Source organism: Epinephelus lanceolatus, chromosome 4 (genome assembly GCF_041903045.1).
Source record: "Epinephelus lanceolatus isolate andai-2023 chromosome 4, ASM4190304v1, whole genome shotgun sequence".
NCBI classification, from domain to species: Eukaryota; Metazoa; Chordata; class Actinopteri; order Perciformes; family Serranidae; genus Epinephelus; species Epinephelus lanceolatus.
This window is the reverse complement of record NC_135737.1, coordinates 3,548,016-3,569,121: the sequence shown is the minus strand read 5'-3', so window position 1 is coordinate 3,569,121 and position 21,106 is coordinate 3,548,016. Positions and strand designations below refer to the sequence as shown.

The following is a 21,106-nucleotide window of genomic DNA, read 5'->3' as shown; positions in this document are numbered from 1 at the left end:
TTTGTTAGAAAAAGACACTACTGCTAGCTGGGTAATAATGGAGACAGCATCAATACCATGTGCTAAATTACTACTATCACAGTCTTTGTCTAACGTCACATTAAATCCAGTTGTAAAGTATACTGTTAAGATATTTTATCAGTGCAGACATCACTTCAGACTAACAGACCCTTCACTTGCTGCACCAGTGGCAAAGAACCTAATGTTTACTCTGTCCACAATAGGTGCAGCATTTGATACTTGGTCAAACAATGGAATCACCTCACGACGTGATCTCAGACATCCCCTGAGCACACTTTTACAGGTGCTTGCAGCTCAAGCTTTGTGGCTTTTTATTTTGGTTGTTTCCCTTCCTGCCCTTACCCATCCCTATTAGATTCTGTTTTTGAATATATAGATAAAAAACAGTCCATATATCAAATTTACAAATTACTCAATACTCATAATCTTGCAGCCTTGAACTCTTTAAAGCAGAGATGGGAGGAGGACACTGGAGAGCAGATATCGGACAAGGTGTGGCATAAAGCTATTCAAAAATGTATTCATCTTCTATTTGTCTGAGACACACTGTTGTTCAATTCAAGACTGTACACTAACTCCACTGGTCCAGATCTCAGTTGGTTAAGATTAGCAGTGATACTGATCCTACGTGCGACAGGTGTAAACAGTCTTCAGCCACTTCATGTCACGTTCTGGTCATGTCCGAAATTATGTCATTCCTGGGATTTAATATTTAAAACTTTTTCAACAATATTTGGACGGCTGGGTCATGGCAATATTTGGAGCAATTCCTCTAGATGTTAAGTTATGTAGAGCCCGAACGTACATCATCTTTTTACTGCTCACTTCTGGTCAAAGGGCTCATCCTGTTTAAATGGGAGAAGTCGTCCCCTCCAACATATGGACAATGGATTTAGGATGTTATGTATCATTTACAATTGGAGAAAATCTGTTGTTTTATTGAAGGATCAACTGCACACGTCTGTGCCCCCTGGCAACCTTTTTTTTATTTCTGTAGCAAACATGGAAGCTGAAAAATTGTAATTAAACATGCTATACTCCCCTACTTATGTAACACAAGTCAATTAATTTGTTGTCATTTTTCCTTTTTTTATTTTTCCTTTTTTTAAATTCTTTTTCATTTATTCATTTCTTTTTTGTTCTTGTCTATTGGATTTTCTTTCACTGGTCTGGCTTTCTCTGTTCCTGGGTTGGTGGGTGGATGGGGTTGTCTTTTTGTCCTTGTTGGTTCTATGTTTGTTTGTTGATGCTCTGTGCAACTTTATTGAATTATTTATAAAAAATACCTTGTTTAAAAAAGAAATGCACCTTCTGCATTTAAATTAAACATCTGGACTGGAAGGAAAGGAGGACTTGGACATGACACAGGAGATTTGCAAGCAGTGTCATATGAGAATAAAATAATTTGGGAATACTACAAACATGGGGCTCACCTCACACTCCACCATCCAGAGATAGTGTTTGCTGCTGACAACCAAGCTAACGCTAAATACGCTTCGCTGAAAAATCAACCAACACTGGACACACCTAGCTTGACAAAACTACCATCCAACTCTAAGAGAGCTAAGAAAATAACACAGTCCATCACCTACTTCATGTGCAAAGATCTGCTTCCATACAGCGTTGTTGAAAATGAAGGCTTTTGTTACATGCAAAAAACACTGGAACCCAGGTATGTGACTCCATCCTGACATTTTTTCACCAACACAGCCGTACCCAAGCTCTACAGAGAAGTCAAGCATAAAGTTAAGGAATCTTTGAGTATAGCAGGAAGGGTGGCATTAACTTGTGACACCTGGGCCTCTAGTTTCCCGGCGGAGCGCATTGTGGCGCAGGATGGCAAACCCTGCGCAGAGCTAGTTTCGAGCAGTGCAACCCGAGGCGCACTCAGTTTGGTAGTTTGTCAGACCGAGGTGCGCCGAGATGGGTGTGGCGGCACAGCAGGGGGAGGTGTCGACAGATCCAGCTTGGCGCAGTGACAGTTTCGTGCCAAAAGGCTTCGCCGAAGGTGTGCTAAAAGCTTGCCAGCTGAAACCAGGTCTACTGTCAGCGCAGGCGGAGCGCAGCCAGTGTAAGCTGGTTTGGCTGACCGGCGGACAGTGCGCACACGTCACCAAAACCTCACAGGCAGGTTTCCAGAATATCAGGCACATTAACAATGCAATAAATACCCAAAAAAAAACACTATTCAATGCAACCATCTGCAATCAGCACATAAATGTATCTCTATATCGACTGTCCCATCACATCTGATGTCAGATCAAAGGGGATTGGCACTGTTTGGCACGTGTAATGGAAACCCAACCTGATTTAATTAACACAGCTGCAAACTAAGGAGTTCACATCCCTCTCAGCCAACCACAAACAACCACAGCATCAGATAGGGAGTATATATATTCAGCATCTGTCATCTTAGAAAAGTCAAAAGAAAAGAAACAGAGTGAGACTGCGAGAGAGAAAGAGAGAGCGCGCGGGCACGAGAGAAATGCAACATTGATTTACAATTGTGGTGACCTCCTCCCAGGCTACCTTTGCATCATCAGCCCGTGGAGGTCTGCTCGGAGTTCCGTATATTTGGACACTGCGAGCTTGGACCTCCCGGACCAAAACATCAGTTTCCTCCTGGGAGAAGTTTGGCCATCTGACGCTGCTGCTCTCTTCTGCCATGGCGAATTGAGTAAACTCTCATTACGCCTTCGCGCAGCGCATTTAAGGGCGAGGAGAGGGGCTCATTGGATTGGTGTGATGTGTGTAAAACCCACTCCACGCCTTCTCTCCTCCCTCTTTCCAACTCGCACAGGTAGGAGGGACGGAGGTGAGAAAGAGGAGTAGCTGGGCCAGACGCACGGTGTGCCAAACTTGCAAAATCCACCTGGCCACACCCAGTTGGTGAAGTGCAGGTGCGCTGCGCCCCCGCCTCGCCTGGTCTTTCTTTAAAAAAAGGTAATAAATCGCAATATAGGGCAATATATTTTATTGTAATACTCAGCATATCGCTGTAATATCGCATTGTGACCTAAGTATCGTGATAAAATAGTATTGTGGGTCCCCCGGTGATTCTCACCCCTAACAATAAAATGAGGTCACGTGTGCTCTCAATGGAGTTGGCAGCTTGAGCGAGTTGCTCCGACAAATTTGACATTAAAGCGATATTGAGAACGATACTACTCCGTTTTTACTTCCAGAAACTTTTTAAAAACAGTTTGGCAGCCTTGCCATGTCTAGGTCTCGGAGAACGGCGCGCAATAAAGAGCCTAACAAACAACATTCAGAAGCTAGCATAAACTCCCCCGAACACAACATTATGGCGGAGTCAGAGTCAGCTTCAGCGCCAGACGTAGGCAAGCCCACGCTTGGTTTTCTGGTGAAAGAGATTCGAGTGATCCGTGTGTCCACGCAAAATAGAAGTAATGACGACAGACATTCGAGCCAGAGTGGAGGTTTGACAGTCTGAGCTCCCACATTGGAGAGGCCGAGGACCGGATTGGAGCGCTGGAGAGCACAACGGACACATCCAGTAACCAGACGGCAGCAATGAGGGAGGAAATACAGAAATTGCAAGACCACGTTGACAACTTGGACAACAGAGGCTGCCGATGTAACATTAAAATCGCAGGGGTACCGTAACAGGCAGAAAATAAAGACAAGCATATGATTTTATATTTTTTTATGGGTTTGTTTTATATTATTCCTCCAAAATAATTTACACACAGTTTATGGCAGCCTAACATCACAATGATAAGTCGCTCTTACCAGTCTGACTGACATAGAAGATTTGAAAATAGCCAGTTGGAATGTTATGATTAGGCTCAATCATGTCATCAAGAAAAAGAAAGTGTTGCTATACCTTAAGTCATCAAAATCTGATATTGTGTTTGTCCAAGAGACACATCTGAAAAAGAGGGAATCAGAAAAACTCCAGTGCTCATGGGTGGGAAAGGTGTTCTCTAGTCCGGGATCTGGCAAAAGGAGGGGGGTCTCTATCCTAATAAACAAAAAATTCAACTTTCATGAAACTAACGTGCTATCTGACTCAGAGGGCCGACAGATAATAGTGTGTGGACAGTTAATAGACACCTCAGTGATTTTATGCAACATCTATGCCCCTAACACGGACAGCCCTGAATTTTTTCATGGGTTAGCACAAACTCTTTTAGAACTTGGAGACACTCAAATAATACTAGGGGGTGATTTAAATCAGATTCTGGACCGGGATCTTGATAGATCGCAGCCTAGACATAGCACAGAAGGAACGTCAGCTGCAGCCATAAGGTAGTTAGCGAGTGACCTTGGCCTAGTAGATATCTGGAGGCTAATACATCCACAGGAAAGAGATTATTCTTTCTTTTCATCTCCTCACAATGTTTATACCAGAATTGATTATTTCTTAATTTCTCAGTCATCAGCGGTCAGAACTCTTTGCTCTGAAATTGGCAACATTGTCATCTCAGACCATGCACCTGTCTATCTTTGCCTTTCCAGACTATCTCAAGATCCTAAAAGCCGCAGATGGCGTCTAAACACCTCTTTACTGAAGGACAACGCATTTGTTAAAATGATCAGAGTCGAAATAACCTTTTTCACAAAAACTAACAAAAAACAAGACAGCACACTCTATCTGGTGGGACGCCCTTAAAGCCTACCCAAGAGGCAGGATAATTTCCTATGCATCATTTAAGAAAAGGTCTACTAATGAGTATACCGCTAAACTAGAGAGTCAGCTTAAGGAACTTGAAACCTCATATTCACAAAGCAGTGACAGATCCACTTTAAATAAGGTAATTACACCAAGTATGAGTTGAATAAAATATACCATAAAAGAGCTGAATATGCCCTAATTGGAATCAAACAGTCCTATTGGGAGATAGGCGAAAAAACTGGGCGTCTACTAGCATATAGATTAAAACAGCAAAACTGTTCAAATTATACAGCTAGCACTGGAATGGCAAATGGAGCTGTTACCACCTCCTCGAGGCAAATAAATGACGTATTCAAGTCCTTCTACAATGATCTTTATACATCACAAGGTGTATTAGACAAAAACAAATTTTATAGTTTTTTCACTGGCTTAAATCTTCCTCAGCTCTCCGATGAAGATAAAGAATACCTAGATTCTCAAATAAAAATTGAAGAGATATCTCAGGTCATTAAAAATATGTCCCTTGGAAAGGCTCCGGGACTAGATGGCCTCCCTGCAGAATTTTATAGGAAATTTGAAAACATTATTTGTCCCATATTTTTTGACGTATTTAAGGAAGCATTCGAAGCAGGTTCCTTACCACCCTCAATGCACACTGCAGTCATATCCCTTATCCATAAAAAAGGGAAAGACCCTTTAGACCCTGGATACCGCCCTATTTCACTACTCAAAAATGTTCAAAATTTTTTAGCAAAGGTAATTTCTAACAGACTGTCTATGGTTACTGGCAACATAAATGATACAGATTAGATGGCTATATACCCCACCGCCACAGCTCTGAAAACCTCAGGAAGCTAGTGAACATACAACATGTGATTTATGACTCAGGCTCTCCAACAATAGCCCTGTCATTAGATGTAGCCAAGGCGCTGACTGTGTCGAATGGGAATATCTTTTTGAAACTCAGAAGATTTGGTTTTGGAGGAAACTTTATTAATTGGATAAGAACCTTACATGATACTCCCTATGCTTGCATCTTAACAAATGGGCTTATGTCTGATATGTTCCAGCTACATAGATCAACAAGGCAGGGCTGCCCTCTAAGTCCGGGGCTATTTATTATAGCCCTCAAACCCTTAGCACAGAAGCTAAGAGATCATCCTCTTATACACGGGATTACTGTTGGCAACAAACAGCATAAGCTTTTCCTTTATGCTGATGACATGTTGTTGGTCTTAACTCAACCTAATATTTCCATACCTGCTCTACTACACTGTATTGATACTTTTACTCTCCTATCAGCTTATTGCATCAACTGGGATAAATCAGAGGCATTGCCCTTATCATGCTATTGTCCAGCCACCCTTTTCAATCAGTGGAAATTCCGATGGTCTCCCAAGGGGATTAAATACCTAGGCATCTTGATAACTCCCAGCTATAACGATATGGTCCAGGTAGGGTTGTGCCGATGGGCGATCCGATCGCTACTACTACTTACTAGTATTTTTTTCCTAATCATGTATTAGAAATAATTTAAGTAGGCTACTTAAGAATATGTCAGGAATAAATAAATGAATAAATAGTTCCCCATAGGCTTAACTGAATGGGAATGGGGGATGAGGAAATTTGATCCCAACATGTATGGGAAATTATATGTTTTGTGTATGTGTTTGTATGCTTGGTTATGAATGTATGCTTGGTTATGAATGTGTGTGTTGTATGTTCAATAGTTCATAAATATAAGAAGGAGAAACAATTTATTTTATCATGATTTCAATGAATTTACCACGAAAAGGGTTTAAATTAGGTCACACTAATATCTGCAACCTGAGAAATAAAATTACGGAATTATCAGAAATTTTGTCTTTGGGAATACACTTACTGGCTTTATAGGAAACTCACTTAGATGATTCATTTAATGATAAAGTATTGGCTATACAGGGATACAGTTGACAGCTGATTTAAGTTATTTAGGCTAACTTAGATCCCTTGGACTTGTTTAATTTGCTTGGCAGTCACGCTGACAGCGCGCACACTTCCTACAACGAGTGATGTCACGTGGACTGTACCATTACAAAAAAGGAAAGGTACTACACTAACATTATCTTTCTAATGACATCTGCTCTGCAACAACTGTTTTTTGTCTTTTGTTGTTTTTATTTTATTTTTTCCAACTCTACACAACTTATTAATTGAACTGATGGACAATGATGAGAGGGGAGGTTAAAATGGACTCTGAGGGTAAGAGCTCCGGGTACCACGCTATGAAGACTTTATTATTTTTTTAATTTTTTCTGTTTTCTTTGTCTGGCCTACTAAAAGTGAGGCAGACACGAAGTCGTGGGTTTTGGAGCCATGACAAGGGTGGGTAGTTGTATATCACCTTAGTTGTACTTATTTGTTTTTTCTTTTCTTTTTTTTTAAGACTCTAATAAACACAGTGACAGTACATGTTTCTGGACAATCAGATATACCTATAAGTATTAATAAGATTCTAGAACAATTACCATGTCAGACTTGATCATAAATTCATGGAATATCGAAGGCCTGGGTAACCCCATCATACGGAGAAAAAAAACTATCCCTCCTTAAAAAAAAAGCAAGGTACATGTTGCCCTTTTACAAGAAACTTTCTTATCAGAAATTGAACATCTAAAACTACAAAAGGAAAATTAGACCTTGATTAACAAAACAATACCATTTGAATTAGAGAAAAAAATCATAGACCCAAATGGACGATATGTTTTGATATCAGGTTCCATCAATGGAACACCTACCACTTTCTTAAACGTATATGCCCCGAACACAGATGAGCCTGCATTCATGTCTGACATGGTATTGCTATTCAATGAAAACTGTAAAGGATTTGGGGTTACAGGTGGAGACTTTAATTGTGCATTAAACCACAAGATGGATAAATCCTGACAGTCTAAAAGTAACAAACCAAAGTCCAGAAAAGTTATTCAGGGTTTATGTACAGAAAGTGGTCTGGTGGATGTTTGGCGTGAATTAAACCCAAAAATGAAAGATTACACTTACTTTTCAAATGCCAATAACTCGTACTCTAGAATCGATTATTTTTTTATTTATTCAAAGCACCTGCACATGATAAAAACTGTGGGATTAACCCAATTACTTTGTCAGACCATGCCAGAATTGACCTCACTATTCGTCTGGAAGGAGAGCAGTTCATTCCCAGGCAATGGAGATTCAATACTTCCTTGCTTAGGGATGAAACATTTAGATCAAAAACTAAAGTATGGATTAAAAAAAATTACATGGAAGAAAATAATGGACCCTAATATAATCTGGGAAGCTGCCAAAGCTACCTTAAGAGGCCTAATTATCTCATACACTGCATTTAGAAAAAGGGAAGAAAGGGCACAAACAAAAGAACTAGAAAAGGAAATTGAAAGATGCGAAGCACTTCATAAAGCTGCAGCTACAGAGGATAACTGGAAACAACTGATTGCAGCCAGAGCAAAATTAAACATCAAGACTACAAATTCAATCATGCAAGAAATGAATCATGTTAAACAAAAGCAATAGCAATTTGGTAACAAACCTAGTAAACTACTGGCCCATCAAATAAAAAAAGAACAAGCGGAAAGAACTATAAAAGCGATCCGTTTTAAGGACAATATCACACATCATCCAAAAGAAATTAATCAGGCCTTTCAGGAATACTACAGTATGTTGTATAAATCTCAAAGTAACTATACACAAGACGAATTGGACCATTACTTAGAAAATATTAAACTACCAAAACTTTCGGAATCAGATCAACAGAGTCTTAACACACCTTTTACAAAACAGGAAATACTAGCAGTAATTAATTCAATGCCTGTAATTAAGAGTCCAGGACCAGATGGCATTCCAGTCCAACATGGAACTTTATAAAGAGTACTGGACTGATCTTAAACCTATTTTTATGGCAATGATCAATAACTTTATCCATAATAAAGAACTTCCTCAAACAATGAGTTTAGCAAACATTACTGCGCTACATAAAGTTGGCAAAGATCCCCTAGTGTGCTCATTATATAGACCCATAAGTCTTCTAGATCATGATTATAAAATTATTACCAAAGTATTAGCAAAACGACTTGAAACCATTTTGCCTAAATTGATCAATCCGGATCAGTCAGGATTCATCAAAGGACGATATTCTAGTGACAATATTAGAAGGTTGCTGAACATAACTAATCACGTGGATGTTATTCAGATGCCTTCTCTGCTCCTTTCTCTGGATGCAGAGAAGGCCTTCGATAGGGTTGAATGGAATTTTCTTTTCAGTATACTGCATAAGCTAAATATGGGTTCAAATTTTATTGAATGGATTAAAATAATTTATCAAACTCCCAAAGCAGCAGTTATTACTAATGGTAGAGCATCTGACCATTTTCCTTTGATGAGAGGAATGAGACAAGAGTGCCCGCTGTCAAGCTCATTGTTCGCAGCGGTGATTGAAATATTAGCTACATGTGTACGAGACAATACCAACATAAAAGGAATGCATATTGATAAGGATGAACATAAAATATCTCTATTTGCTGACGATATAGTCCTATACATTAAACATCCAGAAAACTCATTGCCACACTTATATAATGCGATCAAACAGTTTGAAAAAATATTCAGGATACAAGATAAATTATAATAAATCAAAGACATGCAGTCTTATACACATGAACCCAACAGAAAATATGCAGAAATCATACTCGTTTCAGTGGTTACCAGAGGGTTTTAAGTACTTGGGAGTACACTTTACACCACATCTAAATGACCTATTTAAAAAGAACTACATTCCTCTTATAAATTAGATTAATGCAGATTTATCCAGATGGGCCAATTTACTCTTATCCCTTTAAGGGAGGATAAATGGTCTTTAGGATGAATATTCTTCTAAGACTAAATTTTCTTTTTCAAACCTTGCCTTGTTACTTACCTATAACAATTTGAACAACACTTTGAACAATCATGTCTCAAAATTTATCTTGTCCAATAAGAAGCCAAGGATTAAGCTATCGACTCTTATGAAACCTGAACTTATGTATTCTTCATGTATTCTCTTCAGTATTATTATTGGGCAGCTCAACTTCGAACAGTATTGTCATGGTTACTGGGAAGACCAGACTCTTATTGGGTGCAGATAGAAGCAGGATATGTTGACCCTTTACCTCTAAACTCTGTTATATTTATAAAGCACTTCAATAAAATAAAAAACATGGGACAAATCTTCACTGCTGTGAATACTCTATCTGCATGGAAAGACTGTTCGAGAAAGTTTGGTACTGTCAAATGCATTTCTGTCTACTCACCTATTTACCAAAATCCTGACTTAAAAAAATATTTATCTGCAATTGATGTAAGTAAGTGGAGACACTTGGGGATAACTCCTGTTTCACAAAAACAGGCAATTAAAAGCATTTCAGGAGTTAAGAGCAGATTTTAACATCCCTAATTCGGATTTCTTAAAATATATGCAAATTCATTATTATACATTCACTTATTAAAGAAAACATACTGAACTTTGAACTGACTGAATTGGAAGAGAAATGAACTACCTCATCCACAATTAAAGGCCAAATTAGTGAATTATATGATACGTTAATTAAAGGTGGCCAAGCAGTTTTCCCTGCCCTATTAAAGAGCTGGGAGACAGATCTGCCGATGAGATTAGATGACAACACTTGGCAAAACATCTGCGACAGAATATTCTTTCCATTTACAAGTAATAGCATTAAAGAAACTAATTTCAAATTTATTCATAAATTCTATCTTACTCCTATAAAAATGCATAAAAATTCTAAAGAAAACTCACCAAATTGCCCAAGATGCAAAACTAAAGAAGGAACATTCTTGCATATGTTCTGGCAATGTGACAAACTGAAGGATTTCTGGAACATGATTCATTCATTTACAAATCAGTTTTAAAACAAGAATTTGAGTTATCCCCATGTGTTTATTTATTAAACGACATAACTAACTGTCATTTAGAATCAAAGAAATGTAGAATGTTGATCATCATCACATATTTTGCTAAGAAATGTATACTTCTCTCATGGAAAAATGAACTGTCACCAATATTTAGTATGTTTTTAGATCACATAGCTCAATTTTTCCCTTTAGAAAAAATAACACTTGAAAGACACAATTGGGGCTACTTATTCTATGACCTTTGGTATCCACTATATACTCAATTAGAAAAACATAATTCATAAGTACATCTAATTTGTCACTGTGCATGTATTGATATTCTTTATTACTATTATTATTATTGTTTTATTTTTATTTATTTGATTTTTCTTGTGTGTGTGTGTGTGTTTTTTGTTTGGTTTTTTTTTTCTGTGTGTGTGCATATGGGAGAATGAGAGACTGGGGTAGGCATGGGGCATATTTGTACACATATAAATGTTCAGGAGATCAAATCAAACCAATGTACATCTGCTAATGAAATATTTACGAGATCGAATGAAAATAAAAAATAATTTAAATACAGGGATACAATATTTTTAGAAGGGATAGGAATTCACATGGAGGGGGGTAGCAGTGTATGTTCAAAATCAAATTCCAACAAAAGTAAGATATGATTTAATGGCTGTGGATATTGAAGTGATCTGGTTGCAAATTAATTTACTATATTTAAAACCTCTGCTTGTGGGATGTGTATATAGGCCACCTAGTGCAAAGTCTGAATATCTTGATCAACTGTGTGCCATGTTAGATAAAGTATGTGATATTGGTCATGACGTTTACTGTTTAGGATATCTAAACACTGATTGGAATTCATCTAACTGGCCACTTAAAGAGAAGTTACAATCAATCACAAGGGCGTGTAATTTAACTCAAATGGTGGACAGGCCAACGAGATTATGTATAAGGAAAGATAGTCATAAAAGTGAAACATGCATGCATTCAAATTTTAGTAATTTCTGTTCTAATGTATTATCAATACCAGTGGGGTGTAGTGACCATAATTTAGTTGTAATTGTAAGAGAGACAATGGTTCCAAAATCCGGACGAAAAATAGTTTACAAGCATTCAATGAGAACGTTTAGTGAAAATGCATTTATACAAGATATCAAAACTATAAGTTGGCAACATGTTCTTGAGAAGGATAATCCAGATGATGCACAAAACGTATTTAACACATTCTTTTTACAGGTAATTGAAAAACATGCTCCAATTAGAAAAAAGACAGTTAGGAATTTGAAATCACCCTGGTTGGATGCTGAGTTAAGAGAACTTAGCAAAACAAGCAGCTATTTTAGCGGGTTTTGAGTCTGATTGGCAAATTTATAAGAAGTTAAATTATGTCACAACTTTAAACAAAAAGAAAAAAACAATTGTTCTATGAAAAGAAAATTAAAAATGTGAAAAATTACAAAAAGAAGATGTGGAATGTAGTAAACGATATGATGTGAAGACAGCCTAAATCCTGCCCTTCCCACCTGGAAGTGGAAGGAACAATTTTGACCAAACCAGCTCATATTGCTAATTATTTTAATGATTATTTCTCTTCCAATATTAACAATATAAGGAGTAACATGCAGCAGACAAGTATAGATTCCTATACAACTCTAATCAAAAACTCAGTCATGAATAATAAGAACTGTGAATTCAAAATTACAAAGGTTACTACTAAATATGTGGAGTGTTTGCTCAATAAATGTAAGGACAAGCAACCAGGGGTTGATAATTTGGATGAAAAATTTCTCAGTATGGCTGCCAATTTAATTTCTGTTCCCGTCTGTTATATTATTAATTTGAGTATTGGAAAATGTATCTATCCTAAGGCGTGGAAGACAGCGAAAATTATCCCACTTAAACAAAATCCTGCTGCACCATCTTCTGGCACAAACAGTCGCCCTATAAGTTTGTTACCAGCATTAGGAAAGATCATGGAGAGAGTTATTATTATTTTGAACAAATACAAACGTATTTTGATATAAACAATTTAAACACAGATTATCAACATGCCTATAGGTCTGGTCACAGTACATGCACGGCCTTAACACAAATGACTGATGATTGGCAATGTACTATGGAATATATGGAATATATGATGGAAAATTAGTGGGTGCTGTTTTACTTCATTTTAGTGCCGCATTTGACATTATAGATCATTTTTTGTTATTGAATAAACTTAAACAGGGTTTAACAGGTTTTTTTTCACTTGCCCGGTCGAGCAAGTTGGTCAGAGATCTACTTGTCCGAAGTCAGTTTTTACTTGCCCTATAAAAATTGTTTAATTTAAGCGGCTATCAAATAACAAAGACTGCAGTTATTTTTATGTCATGTAATCTTCATTCACACCGTATTTATTAATTAAAACAACATCATATGTTATCGTTATCGTCATGTATTGCAGCTTAATTCCTACACAAAAATGACAGTGTCAGGGCTTAAAGTGAAAAATTTGTCTATTGTTCTCCGTCTAATTTTGCGCCCTACTTGAGCCATGCCCACCTCTATTTATTTTTCACCCCTCTCTCCAGTTCTGCTGTATTAACACCGGGTTTAATATATTTTGCTTCCACCTCTCTGCCCTGCTCTACTCTACTTCAACGCTACTTAGCTCTCTCTCTACTCTACCAGTAGACTACCACATCCACCTGTTGCACAATCGCACATAGCAGTGTTTCCCCTAGGATGGAGTTGTAGCAGCGGAGGTGAAGCACACGCGTGAAAAATAATTTTCACATGGGTGAAACTTTTTTGTATGCTTGCAAAGCACAGCCTGCTGGAATGTTTCTATGTATCTACTGGCACCAGAAGGGCTCTTTAGGACTAAGTACATACAGTACATTTGTGCACAGTAATGAGCAGGTGAAATGTCTGTCTAGCTTACACATGAGGTGTCTCAAGATTTAGGACCATACAATTTTATTGACTATAATAAAAGTAAAAAGTCACTTGACATGCTGCTGTTTTGTGCTATGACCTAGGCTATTTAAGTGTTGGAAGTTGTTATTTACGTGACAACGCTTGAACGCAACACAAGCTCAGCACGAGTGCTGTGCTGCGCTGCTGTGCGAGCAGCATGTTTGTCTGTGCGTAACAGCAGTCTGTTGATGGTTATTTACACAGTGTCCATAACAATAACTTTGTCACCTGACAAACTGCACCAGGCTCGGGGTCAGGTTTGGTCAGGAAAATACGGCCCGAGCCACTCTAGCATGCTCACCTGTGTGTGTGGCGGAACAGAGATACAGAGAGCAGAGCAGAATTGTTAACGTGTGACCATGTAGAGACAGAAATGACATGATGACATAACACCATAAATAGTATATTTTTATGTTATTACACTGAACAAAAATATAAACGCAACACTTTTGTTTTTGCTCCCATTTTTCATGGGCTGAACTCAAAGATCTAAAACTTTTTCTACATACACAAAAGACCATTTCCCCTCAAATACTGTTTCTATCTGTCTAAATCTGTGTTAGTGAGCACTTCTCCTTTGCTGAGATAATCCATCCCACCTCACAGGTGTGGCATATCAGGATGCTGATTAGACAGCATGATTATTGCACAGGTGTGCCTTAGGCTGGCCACAATAAAAGGTCACTCTAATATGTTCAGTTTTATCACACAGCACAATGCCACAGATGTCGCAAGTTTTGAGGGAGCGTGCAATTGGCATGCTGACTGCAGGAATGTCCACCAGAGCTGTTGCCCGTGAATTGAATGTTCATTTCTCTACCATGAGCCGTCTCCAAAGGCGTTGCAGACAATTTGGCAGTACATCCAACCGGCCTCACAACTGTAGACCACGTGTAACAACACCAGCCCAGGACCTCCACATCCAGCATGTTCACCTCCAAGATCGTCTGAGACCAGCCACCTGGACAGCTGCTGCAACAATCGGTTTGCATAACCAAAGAATTTCTGCACAAACTGTCAGAAACCGTCTCAGGGAAGCTCATCTGCATGCTCGTCGTCCTCATCTGGGTCTCAACCTGACTGCAGTTCGTCGTCGTAACCGACTTGAGTGGGGAAATGCTCACATTCGATGGCGTCTGGCACGTTGGAGAGGTGTTCTCTTCACGGATGAATCCCGGTTTTCACTGTTCAGGGCAGATGGCAGACAGCATGTGTGGGCGTCGTGTGGGTTGATGTCAACGTTGTGGATCGAGTGGCCCATGGTGGCAGTGGGGTTATGGTATGAGCAGGCGTATGTTATGGACAACGAACACAGGTGCATTTTATTGATGCCATTTTGAATGTACAGAGATACCGTGACGAGATCCTGAGGCCCATTGTTGTGCCATTCATCCATGACCATCACCTCATGTTGCAGCATGATAATGCACGGCCCCATGTTGCAAGGATCTGTACACAATTCCTGGAAGCTGAAAACATCCCAGTTCTTGCATGGCCAGCATACTCACCGGACATGTCACCCACTGAGCATGTTTGGGATGCTCTGAATCGGCGTATACGACAGCGTGTTCCAGTTCCTGCCAATATCCAGCAACTTCGCACAGCCATTGAAGAGGAGTGGACCAACATTCCACAGGCCACAATCAACAACCTGATCAACTCTATGCGAAGGAGGTGTGTTGCACTGCGTGAGGCAAATGGTGGTCACACCAAATACTGACTGGTTTTCTGACCCCCCCAGACCCCCCCAATAAGGCAAAACTGCACATTTCAGAGTGGCTTTTTATTGTGGCCAGCCTAAGGCACACCTGTGCAATAATCATGCTGTCTAATCAGCATCTTGATATGCCACACCTGTGAGGTGGGATGGATTATCTCGGCAAAGGAGAAGTGCTCACTAACACAGATTTAGACAGATTTGTGAACAATATTTGAGGGAAATGGTCTTTTGTGTATGTAGAAAAAGTTTTAGGTCTTTGAGTTCAGCTCATGAAAAATGGGAGCAAAAACAAAAGTGTTGCGTTTATATTTTTGTTCAGTGTATATGAAGCGTCCGTCGCGCAAAATAACATCAATGGGGGCTGTGGGCAGGACATTGTTACACAGCGTGTGCCTGTGACTTCAGGCAGAGAGACCGCTGCATCAGAGCAGAAGAGCACGTTTTAAAATACATTTATTTTATCAATTAGTTATTAACTTTTACTATTTTTAGCAACTTGCCCCATTGGGCAAGTGAGTTGTTAGTTTACATGCCCGACCTTGAGTTTTACTTGCCCCGGGCAATCGTTATTGTTGAGCCCTGTTAAACATTATGGTTTCACTTCTACTGCACTAAAGTGGATGGAGAACTACTTAACAAATAGAGGGCAGACAATTTTCTTTAATGGTAGTTTTTCCAAAGGTGAGTCAAGTTGACTGTGGAGTACCTCAAGGGAGTTGTTTGGGGCCTTTACTGTTTTCTATTTTCCTAAATGATCTTCCTTTGGTGTTAGATAAATCTCAAATTGCTATGTATGTGGATTATGCGACAATATATGCAGCAGGATCAACAACAGAAATAGTTAATGACGTCTTAGAGAGAGAGAGTTGAAATCAGTGGTTGGATGGGTGACATGTAATAACCTTGTGCTTAATGTTGGTAAGACAAAGTCTATATTAATTGGATCAAGATATCAACTGAGAGCTAAACCAAAACTTAACTTATATATAAACAACATTCCTGTTGATCAAGCACAAGAGACTAAACTTTTGGGTATCACTTTGAATCATAGTCTATCATGGTCTCAGTATACTGATAACATTGTGAGCAAAATTGGGAAGGGGTGTGTCAGTTATAAGAAGACTTTCAAAAGGTATGCCACCAGATGTCATTTAACAGGTTCTTAATGCTTTAGTGTTGTCACAGCTTGATTACTGTTTTGTAATATGGTCTAGTGCTTTGATGAAGAGTATGACAAAACTGCAAGTTGTACAAAACAAAGCAGCACGTTGTGCTTTACACTGTTCTTATGGAACTAATGTGAAAGACATGCATGACAGCCTGAGATGGTTAACTGTAAGACAGAGGTCCTACTATGTTTTGTTAAATTTTGTTAGAAACATAAGGGTAACACAGTCTCCAAGGATATTGTATGGATAGTTACTTTATCATTTTACTCAACATGAATATCAAAAACAACATGCAACAGAGGGAAGGTTTATATTACCCGAAGTCAACACAAGCATCACACAGAAAACGGTCACGTATAGAACTATGGTGAGGTGTTTTTTTCCGGGGGGTTTTCGGACCTAATTGTATTGCGGAGTTTTGCACAGCGGTGACCGGATCTTTGCTCTCAAACCACAAAAAAATGTGATGGCACAACAGTCTCCTTCAGTACATTATTCTATGCTTTCTTTTGATTTTCACATTGGCTAGTCATCCTGTTTAATTTGTCTTCTGATTAAATCAGAACCGTTGAAACAAGTTGTAGGAAGCCTCTGCAAGTAATTGGTTGCTGGCAGACACTCTGTGCTGCAACAAAATGGTTAATCAGCAGTGCTGTGCACTGTAGAGCTGATGCGCTGCTGGTTCTGCCGGCCTGAATAGAATATAATGTCTATATCCTTACTGTTGTGTACAGCCTTTATAGACTGAGCTGGGTAGTGATGCGCAGGTCGACCTGTAACCCGCAGGACCCACAAATGGACCTGCGGGTCAGGCAGCAGTGATCGTCTGTTAAATCGGTCTGTAAATGATATTTTGACGTTATTATTATAATATATTAATCTATAATCTATTACTGTCATGGCATCCGAAGGTACTGATGCGTTGAGCAGGTGACAGTCCACGGTCGTTTTCAAAACACACTTGTGTCACGCACTCCAAAAGAAACTTGTTGAAACTTTAAACAATAATTTATTGTACAAAAAGGGGGAAACAAACGTTGACAAAAACGGTTCCATAATTCATATTAAATTCAAAAGATAACGAAAAAAAACTACAAGTTAGAGGGAATAGTGATAAAGTGGTAAAACTTGGCATTGATCCACAGCCTCAGACGTTTGCTCTCAAGCGTGCCGTGCGCACAAGCTCAGTTGGTAGGCCATACTATATTTTCACATTTTTAACAATGCAATTTAAAAGTTTTGATTTTTATTGATAACCTACATTTATCAACAACAAAAAGACTACATTTAGCACCAAAAAAATATGTAAAAAAAAAAAAAGTAAATTTACACAAAAAACAAAACAAAAACAAAAAAAAAAAAAAAAATGAATATCGAATACCAAATTTTCATAACGAATACCTACCCATAGAAGCAAATATTTGAATATCCGAATATTTGGGTACAGCCCTACTATGGGGTAGGGAATTTTCATTATGAGAAAGGAAAAATTTCCGACAAATAAACCCTTGATTATTTTTACTTAGTATGAAATGTAAAATACTGGAAAGTATAGATTTCTGAAAGATGTTTTCTATACTGTACCTGATTCTAAATGTTTGTGAACTATTGTGTGTTTATTGTGGTTACTGTATGGGTTTTGCATGTAGATGTGTATGATTTGTATTATGTTGTGATGTATTATGTTGTGATGTTGTATGTTTTGTACTGTGTTTGTTGTGGCTACTGTATGTGTATTGTATGTAGATGTATATGATTTGTATTATGTTGGATGTATTGGATGTGATGGACCCCAGGAAGAATAGCCATGCTTCGGCAAGTGCTAATGGTGGATCCATAATAAAGGAAAGAAAAGAAAGAAAGAAGTGGGTCATTCTGGCCATCACGACAGCCAAACAAGTGTTCTTGAGACACTGTAAAAAGGATTGCCCCCCTCCCCATGAGGAGTGGGCCACTACTATGGCTCAACTGGCTAGCTATGAGAGAGTCTCATACTCTCTTATAGACAGACTGGACCAATATGAGCGCACATGGGGCTCATTTGTAACCTGGTTGAAACATACTTAAATATTGTACTCTGGAACAGTGCATTATGTATTGGATGTTTGCTGCATACTGTATGCTGTGCTGTCTGACTGAAATGGAGGGGTACATTTTTATTTATTTACTTTATTTTTAATTATTACTATTGTTGTTGTTGTCATTTATTTTAAGAAGATTTAAGATCTAAGATTTTATTTTTATTTAATTAGTCTTGTCTTTACATTGAAAAATGCTCAATAAAATTGTTCTTTGAAAAAAATAATAATAATAATAAAATAAAAATTCCTGAGACAATCCCTGCACTGTGCTGTCTTTTTAGACTGCCCAGCAGTTTCATCTGCTAGCATTATCTTTAAAATAAACTGCAATGAAATCACAGCCATAAATACATCCGATTTGGGATCAGCTTAAGCCAGCACTCATGGCTTTAAACTAATAGTTTACCATTTTAGGAAAAAGTCTATTATTCCAAGAATAAGATGAGAAGATCAATATTAGTCTCTTGTCTGTGCGTACATTAACAGTAGACAATAGCTAAGCGCAGTGACTACAGCTTGTTGGAGTCTTGTCATAGTGAGGCTGCCAGGTTTGAGGTTTGGTACCAAAATCTGTTTTCTTTGACCGCATCTGTGAACCTTAGCTATGGTCAGAGATGCTGCAAAGAAGTGCTGTTTACATGGATAAATTATTGTTCTTCAAGAAACAGTTCCAACACTTAACAACAAATGGTCAAATTTACATTTCTATTGATGTATGAGTTAAATTGATAAACTACACACTGTAAATAGGTCAGTATTCAGGAACTGGTGGGCATGCTGGTTGGCACAGTGGTGCAGTGGTTAGCACTGTTGCCTCACAACAAGATGGTTCCAGGTTGGAATCTGCAGGCTGGCAGGGGCCCTTTTGTGTGGAGTTTAGCTTGAAACACATTGGTGCCGCCACAGTGTGGCGCATCATGTGACTAATGTTAAGTGCTGTCCCCAGCACATGACTGACGTGCCGTGCTGCAGCTTGTTAACAGATGACAACACACTTATCTTCAATCTTCATATTGAAGATACTTCTTCATTATTGTAAAATCAATAAAAGTTAACATCTGACCTGAAGAGCCAATCTCCAGAGCTATGACTCACCAGGCAATGTCTTTTTGGCCATGGTCTTTATAATGTCAGGACTGTGGATCGTTTAGCTTGGAATATATCTCAACCTCAACAACAAGTCCCTCGTCATCCATTCTTTGCCACACAGGATACAGCAACAGCAACAGAGTTCTCTTTATACATCCTTGGTGAGTAGAGAAGTTGCATTTAATTGCAGGAGTGTTGGGGCTGGAAATAGGACAGTGGCATGAAGTGCCACAAGGCACAATCCCCAAGAGTGCCGATGCGCATATAGCCATGGGTGTGGTGTTGTACACTGAAAATAACAGGGGCATATTTTGCGATGCGCGCCGTTTACTGCTGGTGGGTTTTGGCCTTTTGCATGTTTGTGTGCAAGTGTGAATGTGAGTGTAAACGGTTGTCCGTCTGTATGTGTGTCGGCCCTGTGATACGTGTAGCAGTCTATCCAGGGTGTACCACCCCTTTTTCCCAGTGTTAGCTGGGATAAGCACTAGGGAACAGGTGCATGCCACAATGTCATTGCTCTGGCGTTTGAGCACGTCTGCTGCACGTCTACACCAAAAACATCGAATTTGAGGGCGCAAAAATGCAGCATGCGTAATGCCTCTAAAACAGTAAGAAATTTTTTGACCCATGTGTTTATAACTGGACTTTGAATGACAGTAACTTTGTCTGTAGGCCACAGCACAACAAAGTAGGAAGTAACAACAAGAAACACTATTAGAACAGACAAAAAAACGTCCAGTGGTGTGCAAAATTAGCTGCAGAGCTGATTTCACCCTGGCTTACACCTGGCAGAGATAATGACGTAAAGTTTGATGTTTAGTACAACTTTGATAACTCTACTCTGTAGAGCAGGGGCCTTTGTCCACATACAGTCCATACATTCAGTGTGCTAGTGTGTGTACTTACAGAGAGTGTGTCTGTGCGATTGTCCTTCCACACCTCTAGCAAGGCCACCACCATTTCATGGAGTTCATCTCGAGACAGAACTCCGTCACGGTCCAGATCAAACACTTTGAAGCAAACTGGCAGTCAAAGACAGCGATGTTAGTGGAGAAAAGCAAATATGATTTTGAAGCACAATACTCCCTAGCAATCCAACACTAGGGCTGGGCGATAAATCAATTTTATCAATTAATTCGAATTTGTAGTTTAGGTCGAATTGTTTTAATGAAAATCGAATTTCTCTTTAACATCTGCCACCGACACTCCCTACTGGGCTCCCATAGTTCAGAGTGGGCTCACACCTCCCCCCTGCGCGCTTGATACACAGGAACATGGCAGCGAGCAGGGAATAACTCGTTCCCTTTCTTCAGTTATTTGGAATTGGTTCGGTTTTGGGACGTCAGACACAGAACAAACAGCACCACGCTGCAAAGTGTGTTTGAAGGCTGTTGCTACCCAAGGTAGCAGTACTTCCAATTCACTGCAGCACCTCAAACAGAGGCATGCTGCCAAGTGGGAAAGGTGTTGCTCCCTACGAAAATATCCCTATTCAAGT

At 39.1% G+C, this 21,106-nt stretch overlaps 1 protein-coding gene across 9 annotated transcripts in view; it reads right to left on the bottom strand.

Annotated features, from left to right (window-relative positions):
- The window catches only part of usp32 (ubiquitin specific peptidase 32), a 232,654-nt gene that overhangs the window by 114,153 nt on the left and 97,395 nt on the right, over nucleotides 1-21,106 (bottom strand). For all 9 annotated transcript variants that reach the window (XR_013490937.1, XR_013490932.1, XR_013490935.1 and 6 more), the window contains exon 8: nucleotides 20,515-20,630. Coding sequence is in view for 3 of the 9 variants with exons in the window: in XM_033630986.2 (XP_033486877.1) it covers nucleotides 20,515-20,630 (116 nt within the window). In the remaining 6 variants the exon portion in view is untranslated. The remainder of the gene's footprint in view (nucleotides 1-20,514; nucleotides 20,631-21,106) is intronic.